The sequence below is a fragment of the Archocentrus centrarchus genome, chromosome 2 (genome assembly GCF_007364275.1).
Source record: "Archocentrus centrarchus isolate MPI-CPG fArcCen1 chromosome 2, fArcCen1, whole genome shotgun sequence".
Taxonomy (NCBI): domain Eukaryota; kingdom Metazoa; phylum Chordata; class Actinopteri; order Cichliformes; family Cichlidae; genus Archocentrus; species Archocentrus centrarchus.
This window is the reverse complement of record NC_044347.1, coordinates 14,682,163-14,709,853: the sequence shown is the minus strand read 5'-3', so window position 1 is coordinate 14,709,853 and position 27,691 is coordinate 14,682,163. Positions and strand designations below refer to the sequence as shown.

The 27,691-nt window shown below is 41.7% G+C and overlaps 1 protein-coding gene across 3 annotated transcripts in view; it reads left to right on the top strand.

Annotated features, from left to right (window-relative positions):
• Positions 1–27,691, top strand: part of LOC115792045 (microtubule-associated protein tau) — an 82,711-nt gene that overhangs the window by 43,412 nt on the left and 11,608 nt on the right. Inside the window, exons 3-10 of one of the 3 annotated variants that reach the window (XM_030746419.1) lie at positions 3,160–3,222; positions 18,577–18,761; positions 20,488–20,562; positions 21,806–22,027; positions 23,168–25,954; positions 26,159–26,350; positions 26,548–26,685; positions 27,372–27,427. In XM_030746419.1, the coding sequence (XP_030602279.1) occupies positions 18,623–18,761; positions 20,488–20,562; positions 21,806–22,027; positions 23,168–25,954; positions 26,159–26,350; positions 26,548–26,685; positions 27,372–27,427 (3,609 nt within the window). In that variant the 5' untranslated portion in view covers positions 3,160–3,222; positions 18,577–18,622. Of the gene's footprint in view, positions 1–3,159; positions 3,223–18,576; positions 18,762–20,487; positions 20,563–21,805; positions 22,028–23,167; positions 25,955–26,158; positions 26,351–26,547; positions 26,686–27,371; positions 27,428–27,691 lie in introns of those variants that run through there. The other 2 variants (XM_030746411.1, XM_030746403.1) reach the window with 2 other exon arrangements.

Here is a 27,691-nt window from a genome sequence, read left to right as displayed (position 1 = left end):
TTACTGTAACAGCTAAAAACATGTGGCACTCAGTTCACCGCTTCTATTCCTGTCACGCTCCCAATATTTTTGGACCAGGCTATAACTATACTTCTCTCCCTTGCTTTTTTTAACTTTCTCTTCATCCCATTCTCTTTCTGGCTCAGCTTCCTTGGCTGGGCAGCCCTCCCCTTGTAGAGGCTTTCTTCGGAGAGCAGCGCCTGCCTTTTATCTTGCTCTGTCTGTGTGCAGACAGATAACTAATTAAAGGGAAATCACTGATAGATGTGCAGGGAAATAAAACAAATGCTTCAGATTCTGTTTATGCATTTTTGGTTATGTTCCTCTGTCCTTCAAATTAAAATTAAGCGGTTTGAAATGTTTTATTTATTAAAGGCAAATTACAGGTTTTTTGTTTGTGCAGATTTTTACAAAGACAAAGAAAGGAGGGGCGACATAAATAAAAATATTTCAACATCTGAAATGCAGAAGAGCCAGTGTTTCCCACAGGGCTATATTATCCAGAGGAGTTCATGGTCGACTGAATGACTCCAAGGAGCCCAGGTCCTGTGGCTGCAAAACAAGCCCAAATCATCACCCCTCCACCACTGTGCTGACAGCTGGTGTGAGGTGTATGTGCTGATATGCTGTGTTTGGTTTTCTCCAGACATGACGTTGTGCGTTATGGACAAGCATCTCCACTTTGGTCTCCTCTGTCCAAAGGACATTGTTTGGGAAGTCTTCCAGAAGCTGTGCTGCCATGTTCTTTTTAGAGAGAAGAGGCTTTCTCCTGGCAGCCCTTCCAAACAAGCCGTACTTGTTCAGTCTTTATCTAACTGTACTGTCATGAACTCCAACATTTAACATGCTAACCGAGGCCTGTAGAGTCTGAGATGTAGCTCTTGGTCTTTTTGCAGTTTCTCTGAGTATTGAACGGTCTGACCTTGGGGTGAATTTGCTGGGACGTCCACTCCTGGAAAGATTGAAAGAAAGGAGTGCTCCAGATCAGCAACCTGCCAAAACCTCTGCTTTTATAGAGGTGCTCACACTTGCTGATGATCAGTTAGTCAAGTCCATTTGATTAGCAGCACCTAGCTGCTACTTACCGTCTTAATTCCTATGGAAGCAGTAAGAGTGGGCTTCTCTGCCAGCTGAGAACTGGTTCTGGGCAGGCAGCTGAATGGTAACGTGGACAGCCACAACAGGAACCTGTCCAGCAAGCCAGCCCATGGGAAATCCAAGGAGAGACGAAGGGCTGGGCTTTCAAAATAAGGCCCAGAGGATCATCCACTAGTAATCTAATGGTGGATGGTGTTGAACTGAAATAAAAATACTCAAATGAGTTTGAGGGAAACACTGAAAGTTCACCAGAAACATTCCCAGTAACTCAGAAACTTTTGCCATACGTAATAAAAGTCTTTTTTCTGTAGACTTTACATGTGGTTAATAACCTTAATATGCTAAAATAACAGTATAGTTTCCAACAAACATTATTGGCAGTTGTGAATGTGTTTCCCACTTTGTGTGTCAACTGAGCAAATTGATGAAAATGTCTTAAATTCTAAGGGACCTTTGTGATATAATTTAATAGCTAAAGGCTAAAGCTGATAGGTTATGCATGACCGCACAATTATGGGTTAATAGCGTAAGCAGAAAAATTACCATCCGGCAAAACAGCATCTTGAACTCTGGCATTTTTCAGTTGCTTTCACTAAACCAGAGTTATCCTTCAAAAGAAAACTGGAAATATTTATTTTCCCCCTTATTCTTTCTACTCTAATAAATCAGCCCCCTTCCTGTTTGGAAAATCTCTTCTGCCCCCCCACCCCACCCCCCCAACTCTGTCCTCGTTCGCTTTCTGTCTCTCTCTCTCCAAATGCCTGTTTTTGGCGCCAGAAACCCCCTACGGTCCTTTCACACTGTTTTAATGTTAACAGGATGCTCTGTGTTCTGCCTCCTTACAGTCCCAAAGCAGAGCAAACATGCAAATCTGTCTTTCTTCATGGCCGTCTTAAGCTTTAACTCATCCCCTGGCTCAGCCCCAACAGGCCAGTGCAAGACTTCGATAAATCTTAGAAACAGCTCGCCAGTGGAACACGTCTAGTTGGCATGCAGAGAACGTGCACACTCTTGTAATCACTTTTTTTGTACAAAATAATTACTTTGATTTATCCTTTAGATTATTATCATCCCTACAGTTGCCTTGGAAACTATCCTGCTGGCCCCGTTTCTATTTTTTTTTTTTTTTGTCTTTCAAGCTGTCTGCAGTCACGTTCATGAACTTTAACACCTGTCTGTTTTTTTACCATAAGTTTTATTTAGTTTTATGCTGTAAAATAAATATTGAAAAAATAAGCAACTACCAGCTTTGGAGTTCTCACACAGACTGTAAAATAACGATGGACATATCCAACGTGATGTCCCCCACTGGTGATGTCTTTTTTTTTTTTTTTGCTAGAATTGACCATGTTGGCTACATTATCGTATTCTTATCCAAGTCTTTTTCATGTTTGTATCACTGCTTGTGCACAAAACTTCTCAAATGAATCCCTCATGTATTATGGCAAATCCACTTACAAAATCAGTTATAGATTAAAAGAGAATCTTGCATTTCTTAAAGAAACGGAGTAGTGTGATCTTGTTAGAGCACAAAACAATCCACTAATGTGTAAAACATTCATGTGCAATGACAATAAAATGCTTGCAGTGACACTCGAGTCCATAACGAGAAAACCACAGGCAGACAACCAAAAGATATTTACACATGCGTGACACTGTGAATAGATTAGATCGTCTCCGGCTTTGTTGTTGTGTAGGGCCCATCAGCGGCGGCTTAAAAGAGAGAGAAGGCCACGTTTGGATTAATGCTGCCGGCAGACTCCAGGTGACAGAGCTAAGCTGCTGCTTGCAGGCACACTTCACGCACAGCTACGTATGTTGAGCACAAAAACGAGATGAAAGCTGTCGTGTAGAAAAAGCCCCTCATTTGATTCAGGACTAGCTAGGCAGGATTCAGAGGTTTAAGTTTAAAGATGCTGGTGAATTAAAGCAGCTTAGGCTCGTCTCTGACCCAGTGACACACAACTCCATTTTTAAGGAAAAGCGTACTACATGCTGAACTTTTTTTCTACAGTTTAATGATGTCCTAACTTGTAATCTCTTGTCTTTTTTTCCTCACAGTTTTGAGCAGACACTTTAACTCATCGGCTTTCACTGATCACTGACGGCAGCATTTCAACTTAGGTAAGTGAGCACAATTTTAACATTAGTTTTTTTTTTCAGTGCCTCAAAAGTGTTACAGTAACAACATTAAATAAATACCTGAATGGCTGTTGAGTTATTTTATTTTAAAATAGAGACATAGCACAGTTCTCACTGTGGGGGAACAGTTGGTTAAAACCATTACCTTTTCCATTTAGGACCCAGTTAAGGCCCTTGTTAACATAATAATGTTACCCACAGCTTTCTGAATGATCCAAATTCCACACTAACACATTTTATCATGTAAAAATGCTTAAGCTTAACTTACAGAAATATAGTAACCTCAAAGAATTGGATATTTGACTTAGTGATATTTCAATATAAGAGAGAGAATCCAGTCGATGAGAAGATCCCCTATGAGCAAGTGCTTGGCGATGGTGGGGAGGAAGAACTCCCCTCTAACAGGAAGAGACCTGACCTGGTTCAACTGGTTGGGGAGTGGGAGGGCAGTCATACAAACAGGACAAAACACAAATTATAGAGAGTAGACAGAAGGAAATGAGATGTAGTAGTCTCAATTAAACTCAAAAAAGGAAAGGTTGAAGCCTAATTTTAAAGAAGTAATTTGTTGCCTGAACCCAAAATGGGAGTTGGTTCCACAGGATAGAGTCCTAACAGTGGAAGAGTTCTTCTTTCAAGCCATTTTTTGCACCTCAAGTTTGTTTACTCTGATCCAGATCAGCTGAACCATTTCTTTTCACAAAGAGAAAACCAAGTAAACCCGAGTGTGTCCTTGCAAATCTTGTGAAAACGTTCAGTCTGCTTATTGGCCAGTTGTGTCTGGAGGTACAAAAGTAATGACAGGAAGAAAATGGTGAATATGCTGTGTTCTGGACTAGAAGATAACATTTATGTTCATTTGACAGCTACAGTTGAGGTCAGAAGTTTCCATCCACTCATTGTCTACATGAATGTCATGATAATTTTGGCCTTTTCATTATTTCTTTGAGCTGTTCTTTTTCCAGGGTAGAATGATTGTACAGCATACATCTTTAATGACTTTAAAAAACAAGAACTGGGTGCACAAGTTTCTGTAATCCACACAGGGTCAAAAGTATACATAGAGGCTCAAATATATACATACACTCACTTAAATCTTTTAATAAGTGGTTCTGAAGGTTCTACAATGTCTTTTAATTTGACAAGGCCAAGGCCTGTTTGTTTGGTCAATCCAATGAGTGCTGTCAATACTCAGAGCAATGGGAATGTCCAAAAAACTCAGTGAAGATCTAAGAAGGCGAATTGTAGATTTACAAAGTTGAGATGGTCTCTTGGAGTAATTTCTTAGCAATTGCAGATTCCAAGATCATCAGTTCAAACAACTTTACATGAGCACAAGTTATTTGGATGCATCACTGCTTTGCTGAGGTCTGGATGATGACCCAAACTGTTGCCCTCAAAGCTCCTTTCATTGCCACAAGGGGTTTTACACTAGATGTCCTTCCTGACACCCCAAAGGGGATTTGTGTCTCTGGCTGGAATTGAACCAGCGATCTTTGACTTGACAAGCCAATGTGCTAACCACTACACAGGCGCTATCGAAAGTGTCATCCTCAGGAGGACTACCTCCAAATTCTTCAGCTTCACCTCAAATCAACAGCTAGACAGTTGAAACCTGGACACATTTGGGTGTTCTGCCAGGACAATGATCCCAGACACACATAAAGGAAGTCATTAAAAGTCCCAAATAACCATGACATTCATGCCTATGATAAGTGTATGTAAGCTTTTGACCACAACTGTAGTTGCTACAGTTTGTGTACCCTGTACATCTATGGTACTCTCCCAGAATGCAAGGCATAGCTGACTATGGAAAGGTGTTTAGCTCAAACTTGCAACATACACCTGGTAGTTGGGCCGGATCAAGGCCGAATCATGTTTTCACCATAAATGAAGGACTCCAGAGTTTGTTTGGAGCCAGACCGAGACCACCTCCTCCAAAGGGTCTCGGTGCATTTGTTTTAGTCCACACCTGAGTGCATTCACATCTGAATAGACAAACTGCACCAAGAAGTTCAACTAGAGATTGGTTTAAATTGTCTAAACAGCTCAGGTCTGAAAACACCCTTAGAAGCTCTAGGAACTACTAGCAAACCTGCACTCTGAGAGCAAAGTGCTCTTTTGGGATTTTAATACGATGTGAGGTCTTTAATAAATTATCAACCCTGATCATTTAGAACTTTATCCACAAGAAGAATTATGCTTCCCGCAAGAGGTACAGTGTGCAAAGATCCCATTGTTCTCTTACTTTTGCTGCTAGCGCTTTATATCTCATCAACTTCTGTCTTTTTTGAAAGCAGCTTATATATAACACTCAGTTCTGGATTTCACACAGCAGCTAGACATGTTTCAGTGTGACAATGATGCACATTCATGCAATACAAAGTCAGCAGAGAACTATGAATTGTTTTCCCTCCTGTTGTGGAGCGACTTAAATGTGCTCTGTCTCTAAGAGGTGAAATAACACATCATCACTGCCATCTGCAGAGCCATGTACACTCATCTTTACACATAAACTTGTTAAAGGCATCACTGATGCACTTGGTTGGTTAATTGCAGCTTTTAAAGTGATGTATAGAAAAGAAAAAGCAAAAACAGAAGTTTGGCCTGCTGCCAGATGCACTGCTTCTACTCAGATGCCCCCGTGATAATTCACACTCAGTTTTCCCATGACTCACGGGCCCCGGGAGTTGACTCTAAGTGGCTGCACTCAGCCAGATGATTAGCTTGGCTGTTCTCATATGTATATATAATAGAGGGGGGAATTATGCTCCCGGAGAAGAGAAGAGATTGTTTGGGTTGATGTCATCAGATATTTTTGACCGCCAAAAAGGAGTCATTAAGTTGAAACTCCAATCTTGTGTTTTCCTGCAGCAGTATGTTTGAGTGACATGACAGAAAGTGAAACGACAGCGCGAGCGGCTGCACGCGGATGTGATGGTAAATGCTGCTTTACAAACATCTGTTTCTATATCTGCCTCATGCTAACAGTGCTCACGCACCTAAGCAACAACTTCTGGATGCATTTGGGCTTATGTTTGTTTGCGTGAGCCAGTGGGTATTTGCATATGTGTCAGTTGATTTTTAGCAGATTGCGTGCGTAGGTGTGGGTGTATATAAGCGTGGTCCTTTGGGAACTGGCATCGTGATTCACTTGTAACATTAAAAATGGGAGAGTTTGAGTGGTAAAGAGAGAGCTTGGGCTGACAGACGGGAAGTTCTGGGAAACAGTGGAGAGCTCACGCTGTGTAAACATCCCACAGTTCCCCTGTTTGTCCTGGCAGCCATTTCTTTAATGTGTACATCATGAAAACTTAATAATTTCACAAGTACAATTACAGTGTATCTCGGCTCTTCATGATCACCTATGGGTGGTCAGAATGACTGCTGCCTATGGGAACTCTAGTAGTTCTAAAAGTCCTGGGAGTTGTAGACACATCCAAAACCAGCTTAGATGTATTTAATAGCTAAAGGGCTTCATTTTGCTATCTTTAATTAGCATTGTTGATCATTGAGGATGCTGAGAGAGGGATTCAAAAGCAGCACGCCAGCCTTTTCACACTTTTTACTATCTGCAGTGTGCACAGCACAGATGTTTCACCTGATACTGAAACCCATCTGTGGCTGCAGATGGAAGTGACTGCATAAACTCCTGAAACGGAAAAGAAATTGCAGTACAAATCCTCTGCGTTCTGCTCCAGCTGATCTCCCTGGAGGAGGAAACATGGCCAAGTGTGCTGCTGCTGCTGCAGCACAGACACACACTGATCCTGGAAACTGTGCTCCATACACTTTGTTTACTTTATCACCATATCAACACATTATCTACATATGTCATTTATTAAAGCTTATTTTATGATAATCTAACATGAAATTGATCTTCTTTTCCCCTGTCAGGCCAAAATAAATGTTTTAACACAAAATAAGGGCAATATGACCTCAAATTAAAATCACAGTTAATTGAACATTTTACCTTGATTTTGATTAATGAATGATTATTATTACTGCAAATTTTGGTGACCGTAATGTTACGTGTGGGCGACTTGAACATGACGCATGAAACAAATTCAAACGAATAAATGGATGGATGGATGGATGGATGATGCTTGGTGCCATTAAATCTTATACCATTGGAAAGCCTGTTTATTTCCCCGTAACCATCCCCAGGTGCTGACAATCAGGCGTGTCATCATGTCAAGGACGGATCATTTTTTAATACTTTAACTTTGTGGCCTTCATAACTCAACAGCTGTAAGAGAAAGTTTTGATTTTTTTTCAGCATTTATTGCATCTTAATCTCTAAAATAGAACAAGTTACACAGACAGGGTGTCAGGATGAACACCGGCTTCACTCCAGACCTGATGTATGAATGTCTCGGAGCAGTAACTTCATTTTGGTTCACATTAGGTGAGCGACTCCTCTCTGATATCACAGTTTGACTCATCCGCAGCAAACCAACTCCAGCCGAGGTGAACTGAATCATCCCAGCTAAGCTGGGCTTCGGAGAAACAACACGCTGATATTCACTGTGAAGCTTTGACAGGAAGACAACAAAAAAGCAAAATCTGAATGTCTGAATGATAGAGCTGCGATGCTGAAGACAACTTACACAGTCTGCCTTTTTTCTCAATTCACATAGACTTTATTTATACTGCTCTTAAAGCTCACACACATTTATACTTTTAACACTGCTTTCAACCTTTTTTTTTTCTAGTATTATACTTTGATCGTCTTCGTATACTGTTAGAAGGCACTCCGCTGTCAGTAGACCTATACCTGTTCGTGACTGGGCATATGCTGACGCCCATTTTAAGTGAACATGCTCGTAAGTTGATTGAGAAGCCCTGAGTTAACTTAACCGGTTAACCTATGGATGAAGAGTGTGCACCAGTTACACAGACTGTCAGGTGGTTAAGTGTGGGAGCAGCTCCTTAAAAGTAGAAATATTAGTTACGTGGAAGTGAATCGTTCTGTGACATCATATGCATGAAAGGTTGTGTTCAGGAAACAAAAGTAACAGTGGGAATTTTTATCCAAAAAAGAAAATCAAGGGGAAAAAAAAATACATTTGAATCCAAAAAACAAAACAATTGATTTGAGGTTGTCACTGTTTTACTAAATGTCATGAGCTGCAGCTGCGCAGCCTGCAGGCATCGATTTAAACAGTCAAACTAATGCACTGTGTTTTATGTGCTGTTATGTGTGCACACATTCACAGCAGTGGCCATTTTTTTGTGAATGTTGTTGTGTAGCTGACCATGAGCTGCATGAGCAGCTCCAGTGCAAAACAGGAAAAAGAGGACACAGCAGCTTTGTCCTCAGTGAAAGTCTGTTTTTGACTGACCAAAAAAGGCGAATATGGTTACATCAGTATGATTGTTTAGATCAGGAATGTCAAACTCATTTTACATTGTAGTTCCACATACAGTCCACTTTGATGTTAAGTGGGCCTGAGGAGTGAAACTGCCCTTTCTGTTAGTGTAAAGAAGTTTAACTACACATTGAATCCCTGAGATATCTTGATATCATAAGAAATACTGCTGTGTTGAATGAAAGAAATTTGGGCATAAATTCTAAGAAATAAGTGTGTAAAAATCACAGAAAAAGTTCTGGTAGCTCATTCCCCAGACCATCCTGTAATTATAAACATTATTGTTAATTTACAGAAATTTTTTTTTTTTTTTAATTTTACTTAAAAAAAAAAAGTTCTATAGTATATAGTGAAAAAACAGTAACTTTTCTGTCATTTAATTATTTATCTGTTAATAAATTACTTTGGAGTAGTATGAATGGCCATGGGGGAGGTCTCTATCAGTAGGAAAAGCTGGAAAACCTATGAAAATACAGTTAAAAGTCCAAAATATACATATTCCTTCACATTTTCCAAAGCCGTCTAGTGGGGCCAAATTCGAAGTCTTTGCTGGACTGATTCTGGCCCCCAGGCCTTATGTTTGACACCCCTGTTTTAGCTACATAAGACACATATAAAAAAAAAAAAAAATCTCCATTGTTACTAACAATCTCCTTTGATTAACAAATCAAGTTCCAAAATATAAAGAAAAAAAATCACATGGTCAAAGGCCGTTTCCTTCTGTCCTTCCTGACACACCTGTGTCAGGTGAACCTCTGCCAATTAGCCTGAATGGGGTCAGCCTAATTGGCAGCATCACTGCTCTCTCTAGTGGTGGCAGGTATCTTTACACAAAATTACAATGTGACACTTAAGCCTCAATAATACTCTGTTGTGGACACAGACTTGGACAGCCGGAGAACCCGACAGTCCGCTGCCTACGGCGCATGTGTAGTTGGTGCACTGTAATGTAAATTCTCTGTGGACCAGTCACAGAAAACAGGCACGTAGACGTCTGCACAGATCCGAGTGGACGCAGAAAGTATAATCGAGGCTTTACAGTGGGGGATTGGAAACCATAATGGGAGCCAAAGACCAAAATGGAAGGGTTGCATGATGGTTAAGAAAATGAGAAAGAAGCTTTCCTCAAGTTTTATTCTTTGTTGTTTTTTTATATTCTTTACATTTTTTCCTTGTTGCTCAGAAGATACATTGAATAATTCTTCATCTTTAGATAGAGGAAACAGGTACGTGTGCAGTGTAACAAAATTTAAAAAAACTGTTTTCTCAATTTTTGTAATAAAAGTATGAAATTCGTACATCCTTGACCTTTTTCTCTTTTACTGTTCGTGGGGTTTTTTGACAACCATATATCACAACTAAAAGGTCTACCTGCAAAAACATAATGAATACCACCCCCATTAACACCAGCAGCATAAAGGCCTAAAATGACATCAAGAGCCCAACCAGCTATCAGGTTATCGATGAGTTAAATGGCTCTGCTCCCATTTGTATCCTCGCAGTTAGGAAGACCCCCCCTGGGGCCCTCCCTGCAGGCTCTGCTGACCTATTTCTGGAGCCATGACATGGTCAAAGTCACACTCCTCTACTAGCCACCGCCAACCCCTCCCACACCGGCTATTATATCACCATGGGAGCAATGACATCACTGCTGGGTGGGGCTGATGGATGCCAGGGAGCATCTACTGCTGTGATGAGGTTGGAGGTTGAAATGGTCAGAAAAACAGTTTCAACCTTGAAAGGGGGAGAATCTGCTTTCAGATGCAGTTTGCTTAAAAAAAAAAAACTGCAGTGCATGCATATTAATTAATTTACTGTCTTTGTTGATGTTTTATTGCCTTCTAGTGAAGAGCAGTTTAGATTACATAATGCATATATATTATGGTTAGGATGATGACTAAGCGTCTCTGCGGGTTTGTTTGTGTGATAGGAATAGAGTTCAGTTCAGGCTACACTGTGTTTTGCTGACAGCTGAGGCAAGGTGTCATGGCAGTTCAGGAGATTGTTTTATGGTTAAAGCCTGCAGCCTGTGATGTGTTTGACTATTACCCACATGTCTGAAATACAGCAATGTCTGTAGCATCCTGTGGATAATTCAGGGTTCATATGGTCTTGAAAACCTGGAGAGGTTTTGGAATTTCAATTATTTTTTTTTTTTTTAGGCTTGGAGAAATGTTGGAAAGGTCATGGAAATTTGCTCACAGATTCCTGATAATAATAATAATGTGTGTTGTTCAGTTACAATCGGCCAAGAATAACTTATATAATTTAAATAATGATGTTATCTTCAGGCAGGTCAGTCACCCAACTTTGTTATCTTGTCCTCTTTAGCGGCAAACTTTGGCCGGAGTAGCAGATTGCACCTTGAGGAGGTGACCTGTGGCACATGTTGGACATTTAATGTGTGAACCCTGATCATTAATGACAAAGAGTTTTAATGAGGACATTTTGTTTTAAAATTTGGGGGGATTCCAGTTCAAGAGTCCTCTCAAGGCTCTTTATATTCTAAGGAAACGTCCCTGCAATTTTACGATGACTTGGCAACGGCGAGGAGGAAGATCTCCATTTTAACAGGAAGAGACCTCCAAGAGAAGCAGACTCAGGGAAGCGCAGCCATCCTCCATGACTGGCTGGGGTGTGATAGGAAAGAGAAGAGTGAAAAAGAAGAGCATATAGAGACAAAAGAGCAGCAACAAAAAGACATTTTAAAAAGCTAAGTAACCATCTGTGGCAATTTATGAGTTGATCAAAGACTTTTTTCCCTACTCCCACCTGGAACCACCATGTGTGAGTCTAGCTCATCTTTCTGGCAGTAGATACATGACAGATCTGGACTACGACCAGAGAAGGGGAAGGAGGCCCAGATACAGTCACTTGGATCCCTTGAAGCAGATATTTGATAGGAATATTGATACGTGGTGACGTAAGCACAGCAGAGGAAAAGGCTGGTGAATAATAGGCAAAGAAAGTTAGAGCTTTCTTTTTTTTTTAGAGAGAATTTATTGATTAATTCGTTTTCTCAGCCAGCTATTTTTGATACTCAGTTTATTTTTTAAGTTATCAATCAAGAAATAGTAAGAAAAACACAGGCTTGTGTGGTGGCTCTGAGAGGTCAAATGCACTGCAACTTAAGAAAACAAAAAAAAAATGCTTCCAAAGCACACAAATATGGATGTTGAAAAAAACACAACAGAAGTAGAAAAAAAAAACAATGAACTCTCACAAAGCAGAGTAGAAGTGTCTTTGGGGAGATGATAACGTGACGGAACAGCTGTGGAAGTGACAGAAACCAAAACACGAAGGATCGCACTGAGACACTGAAAAGAAGCGAAGGGTTCTTTGGTGTTGTGAGGGAGAAAAACACGCAAAGTAATGTGTGTTTTAACTGCACGATTCCTTTAATACTGTAGATACATGTTTACTATTAGCCGTTTTCCTGTTAGCACGTCACTTCCACAGCTGCTCCGTCACGTTATTGTCTTCCCAAAAACACTGCCGTTATGTTTAATGAGGTTTATTTTTTTCTTGTGAGCTTTTGCAGCATTTTTTTATTTATAAGTTGCAGTGTGTTTGACGTCTCAGGTGCCACTGTAGTCTTGACCTTCTCAGGCATTTCAGGCTTGCAGCCTAATCATCGTCTGTTTTACCCTATCTCTAAGGGAGAGGCCAGCCACTCTTCGGAGGAAGCTCATTTCTGCCGTTTGCATCTGCAATGTCGTTTTTTCAGTCACTACCCAGAGTTCGTGACCATAGCTGAGGGTAAAGATGTAAATCAACCAGTAAATCAACAGCTTTGCTTTTAAGCTCAGCTTTCTTCATCATAATAGACTGGTGCAGCGTCCACATTACTGCAGCCACAGCCCCAATCCATCTGTCAATCCTTTCCCCTCACTCATGAACATACTTAAACTCCTCCATTTGGGCAGCAACTCGTAGCTGACCTGGAGCGGGTACCTTGGTCTCAGACTTGGAGGTGCTAATTCTCATTGCCGCTGCTTCACACTCAGCTGTGAAATGCTCCAGTGCAAGCTGGAGGCAACCACCTGATGACGTCAACAGGACCACATCATCCGCAAAAAAATGGAGTTGAGATCCTGAGGCCACCAAGGTAGAAGCCTTCCATTACTTGATTGTGCCTAGTAATTCTGTCCATTAAAAAAAAAATCATAATCTGTGACAAAGGGCAGCCCTGGCATAAGCTTACTTAGTAACATCAATGTCATCTAGAAAGCAGTGCTTTGCAAAGAAGTGCTGATATAATCTCAGTGCACGTCTACCCCTGTTATTACGGCACTTAATCTGTAAGGAGTGGAAATCGTCCCCTACCTCTTGTGCACAGCTGTGAGTCTGTGTGTGCGCATGCCTCACTCGTCATACTGCTGTTCAGCATTTACACAGTTCATTCACACTTTGCTGAAGGCGCTCATTATTGTTTCAGCTTCCCCCCGCATGTTTTGGTGATTCAGCAAAATATAATCTGCCCATCTGCTGCTGGAGGAGGAAGCCACTGGATTCTGGGTTGATTACAGGTCATAGCAAACTTTAGTGTCCTTCTGTACTCCAACGTGCTTCTGTTTAGTGTGACAGTCATCTAAGGCACTGGCCCAAACTGTGGCTGTGTTTGTAAGGCTTGTAATATTGTAACTCTTTTATATGTGATGTAGTGCCACTGCATTTTTATAGAATTTTGTATACATATTTTCTCCACTTTAATTTTTTTCTATAGCAATACTATGAACATTTTCACAATAATGTCTTTTTTATGAGTTATTAAACATCTACATATCAGTGCATGTTCTATCATAAAGCTGCAGTGGGTTTATTGTTTTGGGGCCTCAGATACTGATTTTTTTTTTAATTATTGATTAATTTCCAGATTGTTTTCTATGTTTATTCTATATATTATATTTACATTACATGCATCTCCTTTAGTGTAATAGAGTGCTAAAAAAAATTTACATGCTGATTTAATTTTTTTTTAAAAAGACAATGAATAAAATACCCAAAGGTTTAGTGTAAATGATATAGTATTAGGAAAAAAAATTATTTAAGCTATAGTGTTAAGTCAGCTTTCTGCTGTAGCAAATTCAGTAAAAGATGCAATAGTAAATGCAAAGCTTTCTACTACTGTGAGACTTCGGTGCCCTCCCACATAACTGCTCTGCACTGTAGAAGCTGTAGCAAAACTTTTGACTTCTTCCTCTTAAGTTAGTCTATTTTGGATTAGAGCCTGACCGATATATCGCCGAAGCCTATAGGTGTTGGCAGATATTAGCAAATGCCGATAAATGAAATTTAATAATAATTATAGAAGAGACGGGAGAAACACCCTTCAACCACAGTCGGTCAGAACGTGAACAAGTAATCTACAACTTGTTGTCACAATAAAACATGATATTTTTTTAAACTGCGTTGTTAAATTACTGTATCCTGTTGTAGACGCCATCTTCAACTTTTCGCTTTGCACATGTGATGTTTACTTCCAACACCAGCTGGTATTTGAGTTCGTTTCTCTCGCTGCGACATAACTTTGGTCAGTGTAGCCATGAAGTTCTATGTTGACTTCCGACTGTATCAGGCCTGCTTAGATGTTTATTTGCAAGCTCTACACATTGATTTTGTGTTGAGGAAGCAGGAGCAAATTTCTTCTCATGATGCTCGCATTATGGTTGTATTTGCTCCAGTGTTGCTGAACAACAGGAGTGCACTGTCACAGGGGTCTTGGCCTTGGCCTTACAGACTACAACTTCCCCATCATTGATTTCATTATATGTAGTGAGGAAAGGGCTACAAACTGTTTGGCTTTGCTGTTGAGTTTCCATCAGAACTTTCCTTTGACCCTTTCTGAGTTTTTCCTCCAAAATCCTTGTATACTGCAAAATATAGAAAGTGTGTGACTTTGACTCTTGGAGCTCAGTTCATCTTTAACAGACATTTTGATGGGGGTACCAAAACTTTTTTTTTTAATATCACACGTATTTTAATAATGGTAAATATCACTTTTACATCAACGCTGACCTCGCTGAGGCTGACAGAAATCATGTTTACAGCTCACTTAGTTTTAATCCTGGAGCATTCACATGTGGAATTGCATTCAAGTATTCAGTGGATACCATCATGAGGTTAGTCTGCAAAAACAAGAGATTAAATTATGTTATTAATCATCCAACGAATGACTGTAACGTAGAAAATCTTACCTAGAATTTGAGACTATGCTGATCCAAGCTGAAAAAACAAAGGTTCTCCAACACACACACACACACACATTTAGACACACACTCAGCCTCTCCCGCAGAGGATTAAGGCCAGGTTGGCCTACTGAGACAGGCTGCCAGAGATTCCATCCTCCGTCCTAAATGGATGGTGACATTCCGATGTGAGCGGCGCTCCATGGAGGCGCGATGGGTGACCCAGATTGGGGTGGGGTTGGACGGGGGGGGGGGCGCAGACTGGGAGGGAAGTGCGGTGGGATTAGAGCTGGGGTGCGGCGAAGTCGGTGGAGAGGAGGGATGCTGGGGGGTGGAAGGTAGAGCGGAGTGCAGCAGGGGGTTGTGAGAGGGTGAGACAATGACGGTAAATGAGGAAAGAAAGAGGAAGAAGAGAAGCCCACTCATGTCCAATAAGCCTCAGGCCTGCTGCCACACCTTCTCTTTTTCTCGGTAAGAGATCACGCTGGCACGGTCAATTTAAGGCATCAAACCCGAGATGTGATGGGATTTGACGGCTCTCTTTTGACTCCTAGTGCTGTTGATTTAACCCTTTCAGGGTCAGAAAACTGTGACAGTCCTCATGCTGTGCTAACTTTTGGGCTTGTCCCCTATCTAAAAATATAAAGGTCAAACTTTGTCAGACTGACTCTGCAGGGTGTATTGGTAAAGTAAGTATGTCTTAAGATGGTGTGATTGCTGTGGGAAACATGGGAGGAAAACAGTTACAGGGCTTTCCATCGGTGCAGAATACGCCTCATTTAATCTTCTAATTTTTTGGTATTGTGGTTGGAAAATAGCCCCTGCAGACTTTATCCCTTTCTAACAGAGTAAGACTGGTAAACAACCAAGGGGAACTGGCGAGAGAAGGCAATGTCAGATCACGTTAAGTGCACGAGGATGACAGGGTGTGCCTGGAGAGCAAGGTCTGGAGAGTTGGCAAACCCAGACGACAAAAAAAATAAACAATTTGGCATAACTTCGGTATATAGTGTTACTGAAGTTCAAAATTTACAGAGTGAATGAAGTAAAGTGCTAATCTGGGCTTTAAAAATTAGAATTTGATTGTTTGTTTATACACTGACCAACCACTTTATTTAGTGCTAGTACCAGGTTGGACCCCCTTTCACCTTCAGAGCTGCTTTAATTCTTCATGGCACAGATTCAACAAGTTGCTGGAAACATATTACTCAGAGATTTTGGTCCATGTTGACATGATAGCATCACAACATTGTTGCAGATTTGTTAGCTGCACATTAATTGTGAATCGCCCATTCTACCACATCCCAAAGGTGCTCTATTGGATTGAGTTGTGGTGGTTGTGGAAGCCATTTGCGTACAGAGAACACATTGTCATGTTTAAGGAACCACTTTGAGATGTTTTGATCTTTGTGACAGGGTGTGTTATGGTGTGAAGCAGCCATCAGAAGATGGGTATAATGTGGTTATAAAGAGATGAACATGGTCAGCAACAATATACTCAGATAGGCTTTGGTGTTTAAATGATGCTTAGTCGGTACTAAGGGGTCTAAAGTGTTTAAAGACAATATCCCCACACCATTAAATTCTGATCCTACCATCCAAATGTTGCAGCAAAAATCAAGACTCATCGGACCAGGCAACATTTTTCCAGTCTTCTATTGACTAGTTTTAGTGAGCCTTTGTGAATTGTAGCCTCAGTTTCCTGATAATTGCCACACACTTAAAAGTATAATATAGCTACTTAAAAGTAAAAGATGTAATGAAATGGCTAACTAAGCTTAAAAGTAATGGAAGAAAAGTGAATAAATGGATAGCTAGATGTGAGAAACACTTGAAATGATAAGTAAAACGCAATGAATACAAATTGTTTAAATGCAGTTTAAATAAAGTGTTTATTCATAGCCTAAAAGGTTGAAATTGTTATCTAAGATTCTAAATGGTACCAAAAGTGGAAAAATTGGCTAAAAGTAATGAGTACAAGTAAAAAAGATTGAATAGCTAAACAAAATCACTAAATAGGAGAACTGCTGGCTGATAAAGGTGGCTACGTCAGTATAAAAGCTTCAAATATCTGTATTTTATGGTAAGTGAGCTGGGTGAACTACAACCTCTCTGATGTTCTTATGGAGGGGGCATAGGTTGTCACCACTGTTCACCTGGTATATACATGCAAATAGGTTGCCTGAATGTAGCAGTGTTTAACTGGTGTTTTTGTTTGAGAAAGCTAGAGGTGATGGACCTCTCGCTTTCAGCTGCAACGTAGAGGCATTGACCTGAAGCCCTGTAAATTCATGTGAATCAGTGAGGGAAAGGTGTGCTGTACTTGTGTTTTCCGCTAAATGAAAACACAGAGTCTTTACGTGAGCAGCTGAGGTTTATGGACATCCTTTGCAGGGATAATGTGCGAGCGCCAAGTGTGGCATGATATTGCCAAAAACAGCAGCCAAAAACAGGTCAGTGCAATTCTGAACCACCACGAGCACCATGTGGCTGTCAGCGCACCAGTTTTCTTCCTTAGCAACAGCTGGGACCAGACTGAGCCCTGGGCTGAGATTTTCAGTCACAGACAGTTTGGCCCAGTATCTTCGAGTGTCTGTAGGTCTTGCTCCTCCTTCTTCTCCTCCTTCTTTTCTTCATCTCTCTCTCTCTCTCTCTCTCTCTCTCTGCCTGATCCTCGCACTGCAGCAGACATTAGCTCCGATCACTGTCATCATGCAGCGCTGCAGGATAGGAAAGGAGACAGGAAGGAGTAAGGAGGGGAGATAGGGGCGACACCATCACTGGCATGATGGTTATTTTTATTATGTAGGTGGGGGTAATAGACTTACTTGCTTTCTGGTGAGCGTCTGACTCACCCACCCACATGTCAAAGTCAGACTTAGAAGGTTATGGCTCAGTGGAGCGGAAGAAGAAAGGAGTCTCCTTGATGATTTGTTATGATGAAATTAGTTGCAGCTGCTTGATGATAATGATCCTGTTTAGAGCCCCCCCCCCGCACACGCGCACACACACACACATACACACATGTGTTTCCTCTAGAGGGTAAAATGCAGCTTCATGAGGCTACATGCTTGATTAAAACGTAGATACTTCAGCAGTGCGTACTTGAATGGAACAAAGCTTTTTGTCATATTTGGTGGAACAGTGCTCGTTCGGCTGTAGTGCGATGGGTAATTGCTGCTGCGCCGCTTATATTTCTAGATTTGCGTGTATATCGAGCACTTGTTTGTCTGAATGGGGCAAGCCTTTCAAACCCATCTGCCGGACCCCCGCAAGGCCTGTTGTGGTTGCCGCGGTAACAGCCTCCTTATGGGATATTAAGGGTGTGTTCAGTACTACAATGTCATAGCCTCTCTGCAGCAGAGTGTCACATATTTTGCATTTAAATGTGAGAGGATTATTTTGTTTTTATTCATCACCTGCCTTTTATTAATCTCTCTGGATTTGGGTGATTGATTTTAATCCACAGTGAAGGCGTGTATTTAGCAGGTGGTGCTGCAGTGTGCACCTTTACGGTAAAAGCAGAAACAAACACAAAAAAAACAAACAAACCCAACAATGACTCGTGACCAATAAGATGCAGATTTTCACTCTCTTGTCTCAACTTGTGGATGCTGAGACAAAGACCAGCCTGTAGTGGATCAGTGTGGCACCCTACTCCCTCTAGTGGCTGATCTTCACCATGCAGGCTTCTTCTCAGGACTCCCTCTCATGTTGCCTACATCTTTATTATTATTTCCCCCTAACATTGTCTCTTCTGTTCCCTCGTTATTCAGATACAACAGGTGACACATCCCCTCCCCGGTTTCCCAGCAGGCAGGCATGGCAGACGGTCAGCAGCCAGAGGAGCACTGGGCCTCCAACGGCCAGGAGAACGGCGAGAACGGCTACTCCGCCTACAGCTCGGCCTACAGGGAGAATGGATACCACGGTGGGGCAGCTGCACATCCTGGAACGACAGGTAGGCACGTGGTGTGTTTGAAAGCGTGTGCGTAAGCATGTGCATGCAAAGTTGTGTCAATGACATTGATTGGACTGCCCGCACACACCGCTTAGATGGGTCTACAGCTGTGAGGGATTGGATCCATCATGCGGGGCAAAGGCAGTCAATCCCATGAAGGCACTTGAGCAGATCAAACTGTTTTGATTGAATGGGTGCTGAACATGGGCAGTCTGCTGGAGCTATGTTAACAAGGTCAGAAAGACACTGGGGTGATCTCTGAAGGGGACAGTAAAGGCTCTCTGGTGGGCCTCCTACCCAGTTTGTAAGATCCTTCTTCTCTAGGGGTCATGTGGAAGGATTAGCTCAACTAGACTGACGATTACACTTAATTTAAGAGCTGAGTGGACCTGACCAGGTTTGAGCACAATAGTTAAAAGACAACAAAATGTCATGAATAAGGTGTGAAAATGTAAATAGCCTAAAACAAATGCATAAACGGTTAAAATAGATGAGTAATGATCAAAAACATTTAATGACTGGAATAGCTTTAAAATTTTTAATTGTTATCATATTAAGCTATGGATAAACTACTGTGAAAAGGTATAATGAACAACTAAAATTATTTGGTTACCCAGTACTGTGCAAAAGTCCTGAGCCTCCCGTCGTTTCTTTATATTTTGCAAAGAAAAAGGAAAATAGGTGCAGCGATTTATTGAAACATGTGCAAACATACATGGAAATACAGCATATGAGACAAAAACAGAGTTTGTACAGTTTTAATGAGCTTGAAAGTCAATATTTGGTGTGACCACCTTTATTCTTCAGCACAGTCTGAACTCTCTGAGGCAGCTTTCTTCTCATTTCTTTAAGTCTTCTTCAGGAATAGTTCTCCAGCGTTTTGAAGGACATTGTGATTTTTTTTAAAGGAATTTAAAAAATTTTTTTAAAATGTGGATTCATCCCTCCATCAGACCTGTTGCCACTGATTTTCAGTCCAGTTCTTGTGTAATGTGGCATACCTCAGAAGTGAGCAGTAGATGGATCAGCTGAAGGTCCAGATGCATCTCTGAGGTCCTGTGTCTGGTCAGTGTTAAGTGGCTTAACAAACCAAAAAAACATTCCTCTGAAAATGGTCAGGTAAAAGAAGTGGACTGAATATGAGTGAAAAATCAGCCAATATCCAAAGAAAAACTTTGGATAGCCTGGAGAACTGTTGCTCAGGACCACTTTTTAAAAACTACAGGAAAGTCTGGCTGCTTGGAAGCAAAATGTAAAGAAATGAGGGGTAGGTTAAGATTTTTGCACAGTACTATATGAACATAAAGTGTTGTTTAAAACTTGGGAAAAAAAAAACATATGGCTTCCCTGATTATGTGTATCCAGATACAGTAACACTTCGTCCTGCTATTTGTTCACAAGCACTTTAGTAAGACAGATGCATTTCTCTTTCTCTTTGACATTTCTGCACCATCTGAGGTAAGTTCTTGCTCTGTTTGCATCCATCTCTAGTGGACAGCAAGCAAAAGGCAAAACTTATTAAATCCTAGAGGGGCACGCAGTCTGTGCTGTGCACCTACCACTCATGAAACACACAAAACCTGCCTAGTTCTGAATTCAAAGGGAGGCCACACATAGAGATAAGGCCAGCAGAGTGGGTCGTCTTCATTTCCTTCCACCCATCCATGTCTTGTCTTCCCGGTGTGTCTGTCTCTCTCTCTCTTTCTCTTTCTCTCTCCCTTTGCAGTGGATGACTCAGCCAATTTGCCTCCCTCCCCTCCCCCCTCTCCATCCGCTGAGCAGATTGGGCCTGTGGCACAAGGTACACCTACACACACTAAAAACCAGTCCAGACCATCCAGGATGACGGTGTGAATGGTTGTGAGAGTGGCACAAATGTCTCTAAAAGACACCCAAACACACTGTCCTTGAGGATTTACAGACAGGGCATCCACTCCTCCTCTCTCTCCTGGTCCCCTCCTGTTTAATTTCATCTGTCTGCATGCCAGCTTATCATCATAGCACCTTTAAGGAGTTTGCAGCATGTGTAGCACACCACCCTATCCTGTCCACATTCCAGTATCAGTTTTAAAACACGTAAAACTTACTTGAACACAAGGACTAGGCAACACAAACACCTTTCCTCCATTCAGGCAATAGGACATTACCTGCCACTGGAGCCCTTCATTTCATTAAGTCTTCTTTCCACCTCTCAGCATCTCCTCTGTTGTTCCTTTGCTCATTTTGTGTATTGATTTTCTCCAAGAGTAAATCGCAGTTTGACTTTCAGCTCTTTTCTCACAAAGAACACATCAATGTGTTTCTTTTGGCACGTGGCATGCGATCACGAAAGTGTAGCATCGCATTGTTTCACTGCATGCTTTAGAGTTAGTGTCTGTACTAGCACGCAAAAAAAAAAATAAAAGATTCTGACATTTAGATCTGTTGTGCAACAAAATTAAATATGATCATAGACTGTATAAAAAGGTGGAAGTAGCCACTTTTGGCGTCAACAGCTGGTTTGTGAAGTATTGCTTTTGAAGCCTCTTTGGTTGTTGCCAACTTTACTTTTTGAAACCTGAGCAAGTAAGCCTACCCTGATTTAGCATCATTTTGACTCTAACAGGCTCTTGTAGTCAACAAGAGTTGAAACTAGCAACTGAAACCACACACCTCAGAAAAATGTCTGGTGAGGTCATAAATAGCACCCCTGCTGGCCAGTAGAGAGAGTGCAAGTTTAAGGCACTTTTCAGACCCAGAAGCTATCCCCATCTTTTGCATACAGTCTATGGATAAATAGACTGATTTACTCAGGATTAATACACCGTTTACTACTATAGTAAGATGCTGTAACTACTTCTATGTCTAATATACAAACCATTATAGTCATATCTCTTTTTATTCTTGTTAATTATTTATGTATTTATCCATAAAGATCAGATTAGAAATTATGTTGATTGCATCCCATGCATCTCCATCAGAGCTGAAAGTGTCTCGTAACCCATGTAATCCCAGTTTTGTCATCCTCCATGTCTCATCTGTGCATCTCCCTTCCCTACCTGAAGATGACAAAGTAGAGGTTGTCAGTCAACAGCAGGATGAGGAGGAGGCTCCAGAGGAGCCCAACAGTTACCAGAAGGATGTGACATTTGAGCAGCCAAGAGATTTGCTCTTAGAGCAGACAGATTATTTAACAGAGCCCCAGGCTTTGGGCTGCCAGCAAGCCCAGACCCCTGAGGCCCTCAATGGAGGAAATCATCAAGGTGATCACAACCCATCACAAAAAGGTGTGTGTGGTTTTCTGTGTGTGTGCATACAGTTTGTGTGAGGGTGCTGTGTGAGCGTAAGTCTGCCCGTAACCTATTTTGCATGATCCTCTTGTGTTCTGTAACGGGTACAAAACAAACTCTCCGCTCTTGGTTTCTAAACTGTAATGCAACTGAGGCTGTGCTGCCAACCTTCCTGCAGCTTTGTTGCTCTGAAATCCTTAAGCTTCTGCTTCAATACCTGAAGTTGCAAAATGATGCGGCAGCATTTTGAGTTTGTGCTTTTTTCACGCAAAACATTACCATTTGCTTCTCATCGGAGCGACATTAGAACACCCGATCAACAATACTGCAGTTGATCATTTCTGCACTTTTGTATTGCCAGCTACATTGCAAATGCAAATATCATTGTCTAACCTGTAAAGCATTGTAGATGTAAGTGTTGCTAGAGTTAGTGCTCTGTATATTTTTATGTGGGTTTTGCCGGAATATTTGTGTGTGAAGAAGCTGTTTTTGAGAGCACCCACCTGTATGGGTGCCTCACAAATCAGTCCTCAATGTATCTCAAGTCTGTTGTATCACTTGCTCTAAGTTTCATTGTTGTTTTCATTTCATCCCAAAGCAAAAGTTAATTTGCTATTGTTGCTGAGAACACACTCGGGGCATTAAAATTCACCCTCATTGGTCATCACTGTTATGAAATCTAATAAAGACTATATTTCAAATAATACTGCTTACATTTTTTTAATTAAACACTAAGAAGATTCTTTCTTATCCACAGTATTCCAATGCTTGCAGTAGAAATTGCAGTAATGCCATTAATACATCACATAAAATTATCAATTTTTTGTCAATCGTTCTGTATTGCAATAGGAATTCAATATGATGGAGTACCATTTTTTTCTTGTCATCTAACATCACGCAACTCATTCCTTCATTCCAGTTCTGCACGCCATCTTAGGTGCTGTGACCCCTCCCTGTGCTGTTGTGGCCTGCCACAAGATACACTGTGCTGTGTGTTTTGCTTGATGGAGAGCTACTGTATCTATGTGCAGAAGGCGCCGGCTTGAATGTATTGGCTTGCTTTTGTGGATGCTGCAAGCAAAGCTTTGAGCTAACATGACTCGGCACAAAGTTGTACAGTATCCTTCAAACTCACAGCCCAACCAGAAGAGAGAGTGAGTAAGGCATCATGTGAGTCCGCTATGAAAGAAGATGAAACGTCGCTACATGAGAAACAAAGAGCAGAATCTGAAGGAGAAGAGCTTGCCTCGAATGAACTTCCCCTTCCTTCTGAGAAAGACAAAGCTCTCACCTGCTCTTCCTCGACAGAGCAGCCTATTCAAGACAAAGAGGGTAGAAAGGAAGAGGCCACTGAAGGCAAAATACTTTTGGAGTCTAAAGAAAAAGAAACAAAAGAATCTATGCCAACAGAGGCCTCATCAAAACTTATGGCAGAAGAAAAAGCAGGAATGATCTTACCAAGTGAATCAAGATCAAACATGAAGGAAATCAAGGAAAAACCAGGTGCAACTGAGGCAATCAATAAAGAGGGCCAACATGGTGTGGGTGATTGTAGATTGCATCAGACACCACCAGCCGCTGATGTTCAGAAAGCTGATGTGAGGCAAGAAACGATGAAGTCAAGTCCAAAACTTAGCAAAGAATTGAAAGCCGCATCAGATGTTTCTGTAGAACAAGCATCAGGATCAAGAACCTACTTTGACACATCCTCAGGAGGCCAAGAAGAAGAGTCACCACAAACCCAAAGCTATTATGAGCTCAGCACAGCAGTGGAGACAAAATTAAGTGGAGATAATGAAAGCGTTGTGCAAAAGATTGAGAAACAACAGGAGCAAAAGGTCAAGACATCTGCTGGTAAAATGCCGTTAGAACAAAGAAGTCTTTCCTTGAACATTATTGTGTCTTCGGCCGGACAGACCGTGAAGGAGGAGAAATCAAAGACCACCTCAGAAAACTTGTGTCCAATCAGTGAAGGTTTTGAAGAATCAGAGGTTTATCCTTCAACTCCATCTGTGGAGAACTATCCACATACATTTCCTCCAGCTGTCTCCATTACCCCGACTAACATTGACTCACCTGAAGATATCCCCACTGTGACTGAAGAGCCTTTACCTTCTGATAAGCACACAACTAGTTTTAAACAACCAGGAAGCCTCTCTGAGATGTTGGACCTGGCTGGCACCCTGCCTAGTCCATCCCTAGAGAGGATGGAGGTTGACTACATGAGACGAAAGTCAGTGCCTGCCAATGTATCAGCTCTTGTGGGAAGTTCTTTAGCCAAGCTTGCCTTGACAGACCAAGCCCCAAGAGCGGTATTGCAAGAAAGCCAGCTGGAGGAGGTGGGCTACTGTGTCTTCAGTGAGTATTCAGGGCCCATGCCTTCTCCTGCTGATGTACCCAGTCCCGGGGACTCTCCACACCAGCATTTCCCTTCTGTAGAGGGTGAACTAGAGGAGGATCTAGGGGCTTTGGAAGCAGAGGGTGTTCAAAAAGAAATACAACAAGATCGTAAAGAAATCATCCCTGTGAGCTCTCAAAAACCAGTGATAGAAAAGAAAGACTCACCAATAAAGTCTAACCTGATTCTTGAAAAAGCTGTAACCAGTGGAATAAAACCAGATCGACTAAGAATCCCAATGACCACCTCGAAGGACAGACTTAGTGAATTTCGTTTGGAGACTGGACTGCCTGGGGACATAAAGATCCAAGCTATCCCTGAGGTAGATGTTGAAAAAGACCCCTCAAGAGAGGCTTCACCTATCCCACCAGACAGTTCATTCACTTTCACTCCTACAGAAACTGGAAGCAAGGTTCCTCCAACTCCTACCACCCCCAAGTCCCCAGATGATACACCATCAGAAACCCAAATTGTAGGAGAGGAAGCCCAGAAAGATATCTTATCAGAGGTAAAAGCAGAGAATGATTCAGAATCTGAAAAGGTTGATAATAACGAGTCAGAGTTAGACAAAGAAAATTTGAAACCTGAGCAGAAAGGATCTGAAGAAAGAAGTGCTGAACCAGAAATGCCAAACAAAGACATGCCTTCAGGACTATCTCAGTCTTTAGAAGAGAGCACAGACAAAGATAAGACAATCCAAAGTGAGCATGAGACAACTACAAGATCAGAAGAGACAGACAAGCAAGAGACCTTAAACACTCCTCAGGATTTAAGCACTAAAAAGCACACAGATGAGAAAGGTGACCAAAACCAGCTACAACAAAGGAGTCTGGAAAAAGATTTACCAAAGCCACAAATATCTTCTCCAATCATCATTATCCCTCAAGCACAAGTAGACGAAGAAGCAGAGGAAGATGATGATATCGAGATTGCTGAAGAGCCTCAAGAGATAATGGAAGAAACTGAAGAGCCAGATCAAAGAGAGAAGAATCGAACTGGAGAACCTGGGAGGGAAGAGCAAAAGACAGAGCAAGTGAGATTGATGGTAGATGACCAGATGTTGGAAGAAGATCCCAAGTCTGGAGCAGAAGAATGGAGTCACAGTGCTCAAAACAGCGATGAACCTGCAACAGACAGTTCACACTTGTCTCCATGCTCTGACCATGAGCTCCCACAGCAAAAGGAGGAAGGAGGCAGAGAACAAGACATGGTAGCAGATAAAATAGCAGAGAACTTACTGATAGATAAGGTGGAAGGGAAGACAGAAGAGAACGAAGTGAAAAAGAAAGAAAAAACAAGGGCGGAGGAGGAAGGGGAGGAAGTTGATTTGGACCATGAAATGATAGAAGAAGGTGATGGGAAGAAGGGGAAGAGGGAGGAGGAGGAGAAGGAGAAAGACAATGAGGTTGGTCAGGAGGTGGAAGAGACCTCAGATGTTCTAAGCCAGACCAATCAAGCACCTAACGATGAAACCACCATGGACGTGTCCATCCTAGATACAGACAGTGGCTGGATGGATTCACAAGGTACCCAGAGCTTGTAAAAACTTGCACATAAATCACATGTAAAAAATTATTAAAAGCCTTTAATGTGCGGTTAGTTAACTTATTTTTGCTTAAAAAATTTGCTAGCACCAGAACGCTTGTTTGTAAATGTGTCTGTACTAAGCTAGCTCCTAGCTAGCAAGGAGTGTGGAGAATTAGCCCTCTTTTGATCCTTCCCCACTGCAGATGATGACAAAAGTATTATGACTGAGCAAATCGAAGCCCTTCCTCAGGCCCAGAGCTCGACCAGTAAGTCTGTGGCGGTGGACAGACCCGCTAAACGGGGCCCCGGCAGATCAAGGGGCACCGCCGAGTGTAAAGTGTCCCGCAAAGTACTGAGCCACCATCCACCAAGAGAGGAGATAAAGAAGAAAAAAGGTTCCAATTCTGTATTCAAAGAGTATTTTTTAGCCTGAAACACAATTATATTTGTAATACTTCAGCAGTGTACATTTACTTTTATATTTTTTGTACAGTCAGGAGTATTGCCACTCACGAAACTTGATTTCCACTACAAGTTTGTCATTTAACCGAGGTTTGCATGTTGGTATAATCCTTTCTCTCCTCTCTGCTAGTAGGCATCAGGAGGGCTGACCAGAATAAGGTGTCAGCCCTCCAAACTCGTTCTCCATCTCGAAAGGGTGTAGCCAAAGTGGCGGCCAGACATCCTAGGCCCGCTCTGCTTCACGGCTCTGCTAGACGCAAGGTCACAGGTGAACACTTTTCACCAGGAATCAGTGCCGTGGATAGAGAGAGAGAGAGTGCAACCAAATTTTAAAGCTGACTTAGTAGCTCTGTGACGCATTTTAAAATGCAGTCTGGAAAATCAGTTTGATCTGCAGTGTTGAGGACTTTGACGTCTTTGCTCTCTCTCTATTGATGGCTCATTGAGGAATCAAGCAGGTGCAGTGTAGCTGGCAAACATCATGTGCTGCTGATTTATTTTTAAAAAGATCATGTCTGGTCTGTTTTTTTTTCTGGGGTTTTTTGTTTTTTAAGCTCAACATGCTTTGTTTTTTCTCATTTGTCAAAATGGAGTATTTGCTCCTGCTTGGCTTCATACTCATGCTTTTTTTTCTGCTCAGTATGGCATTCATTGTGACTGGTATTTAATAACTCTGGTTTAACACTTGTGTTTGTGTCTCCTGAAAATGGCCGCATGTTGAAGGTTGTGTGTTTTGGTCAACTGGTGTGAAAAAGGGCCACGAAAGCGAAGCGAGAGTGACGTAATGTTGTGATGCTTAACATGTACGGAAGGTGTTTCTGTCATGTGAATGTGTCTGCTGCTAGAATGCAGTGCAGTAATCTCTGCTCCAAATAATTGTTTCACGTTTTGACTTTGTATTCTGTACATGTGTCTTTGTGTGTATTCACACCTCTGGATCTGTTTGCTTCACAGGTGTGGAGCACCATCAGCCCCTCAGTGTGGCCCACCAGTCCAGGGAGAGGACCACTGTAAGTACAACACTGAACCAAGGTTATTCCTGGAGCTTTTTCATCATCTCTCAGTAATATAGTTTGTAATACGTTAGCCAAGCACACTTAAAATGGAACTGTTATACTTCTTTATCTAATACTGACCCTTTACCAAGCCCCTCAGTTAACCCTCCATGTAAAACAACCAGTTTTAGCTCCTGTCTCTTTAAGGCTCCCTAGCCTGGATTCTACAAGGTGGGGCTTAGTTCTCATAAGCCCCGCCTTGTTATCCATATATGGAAA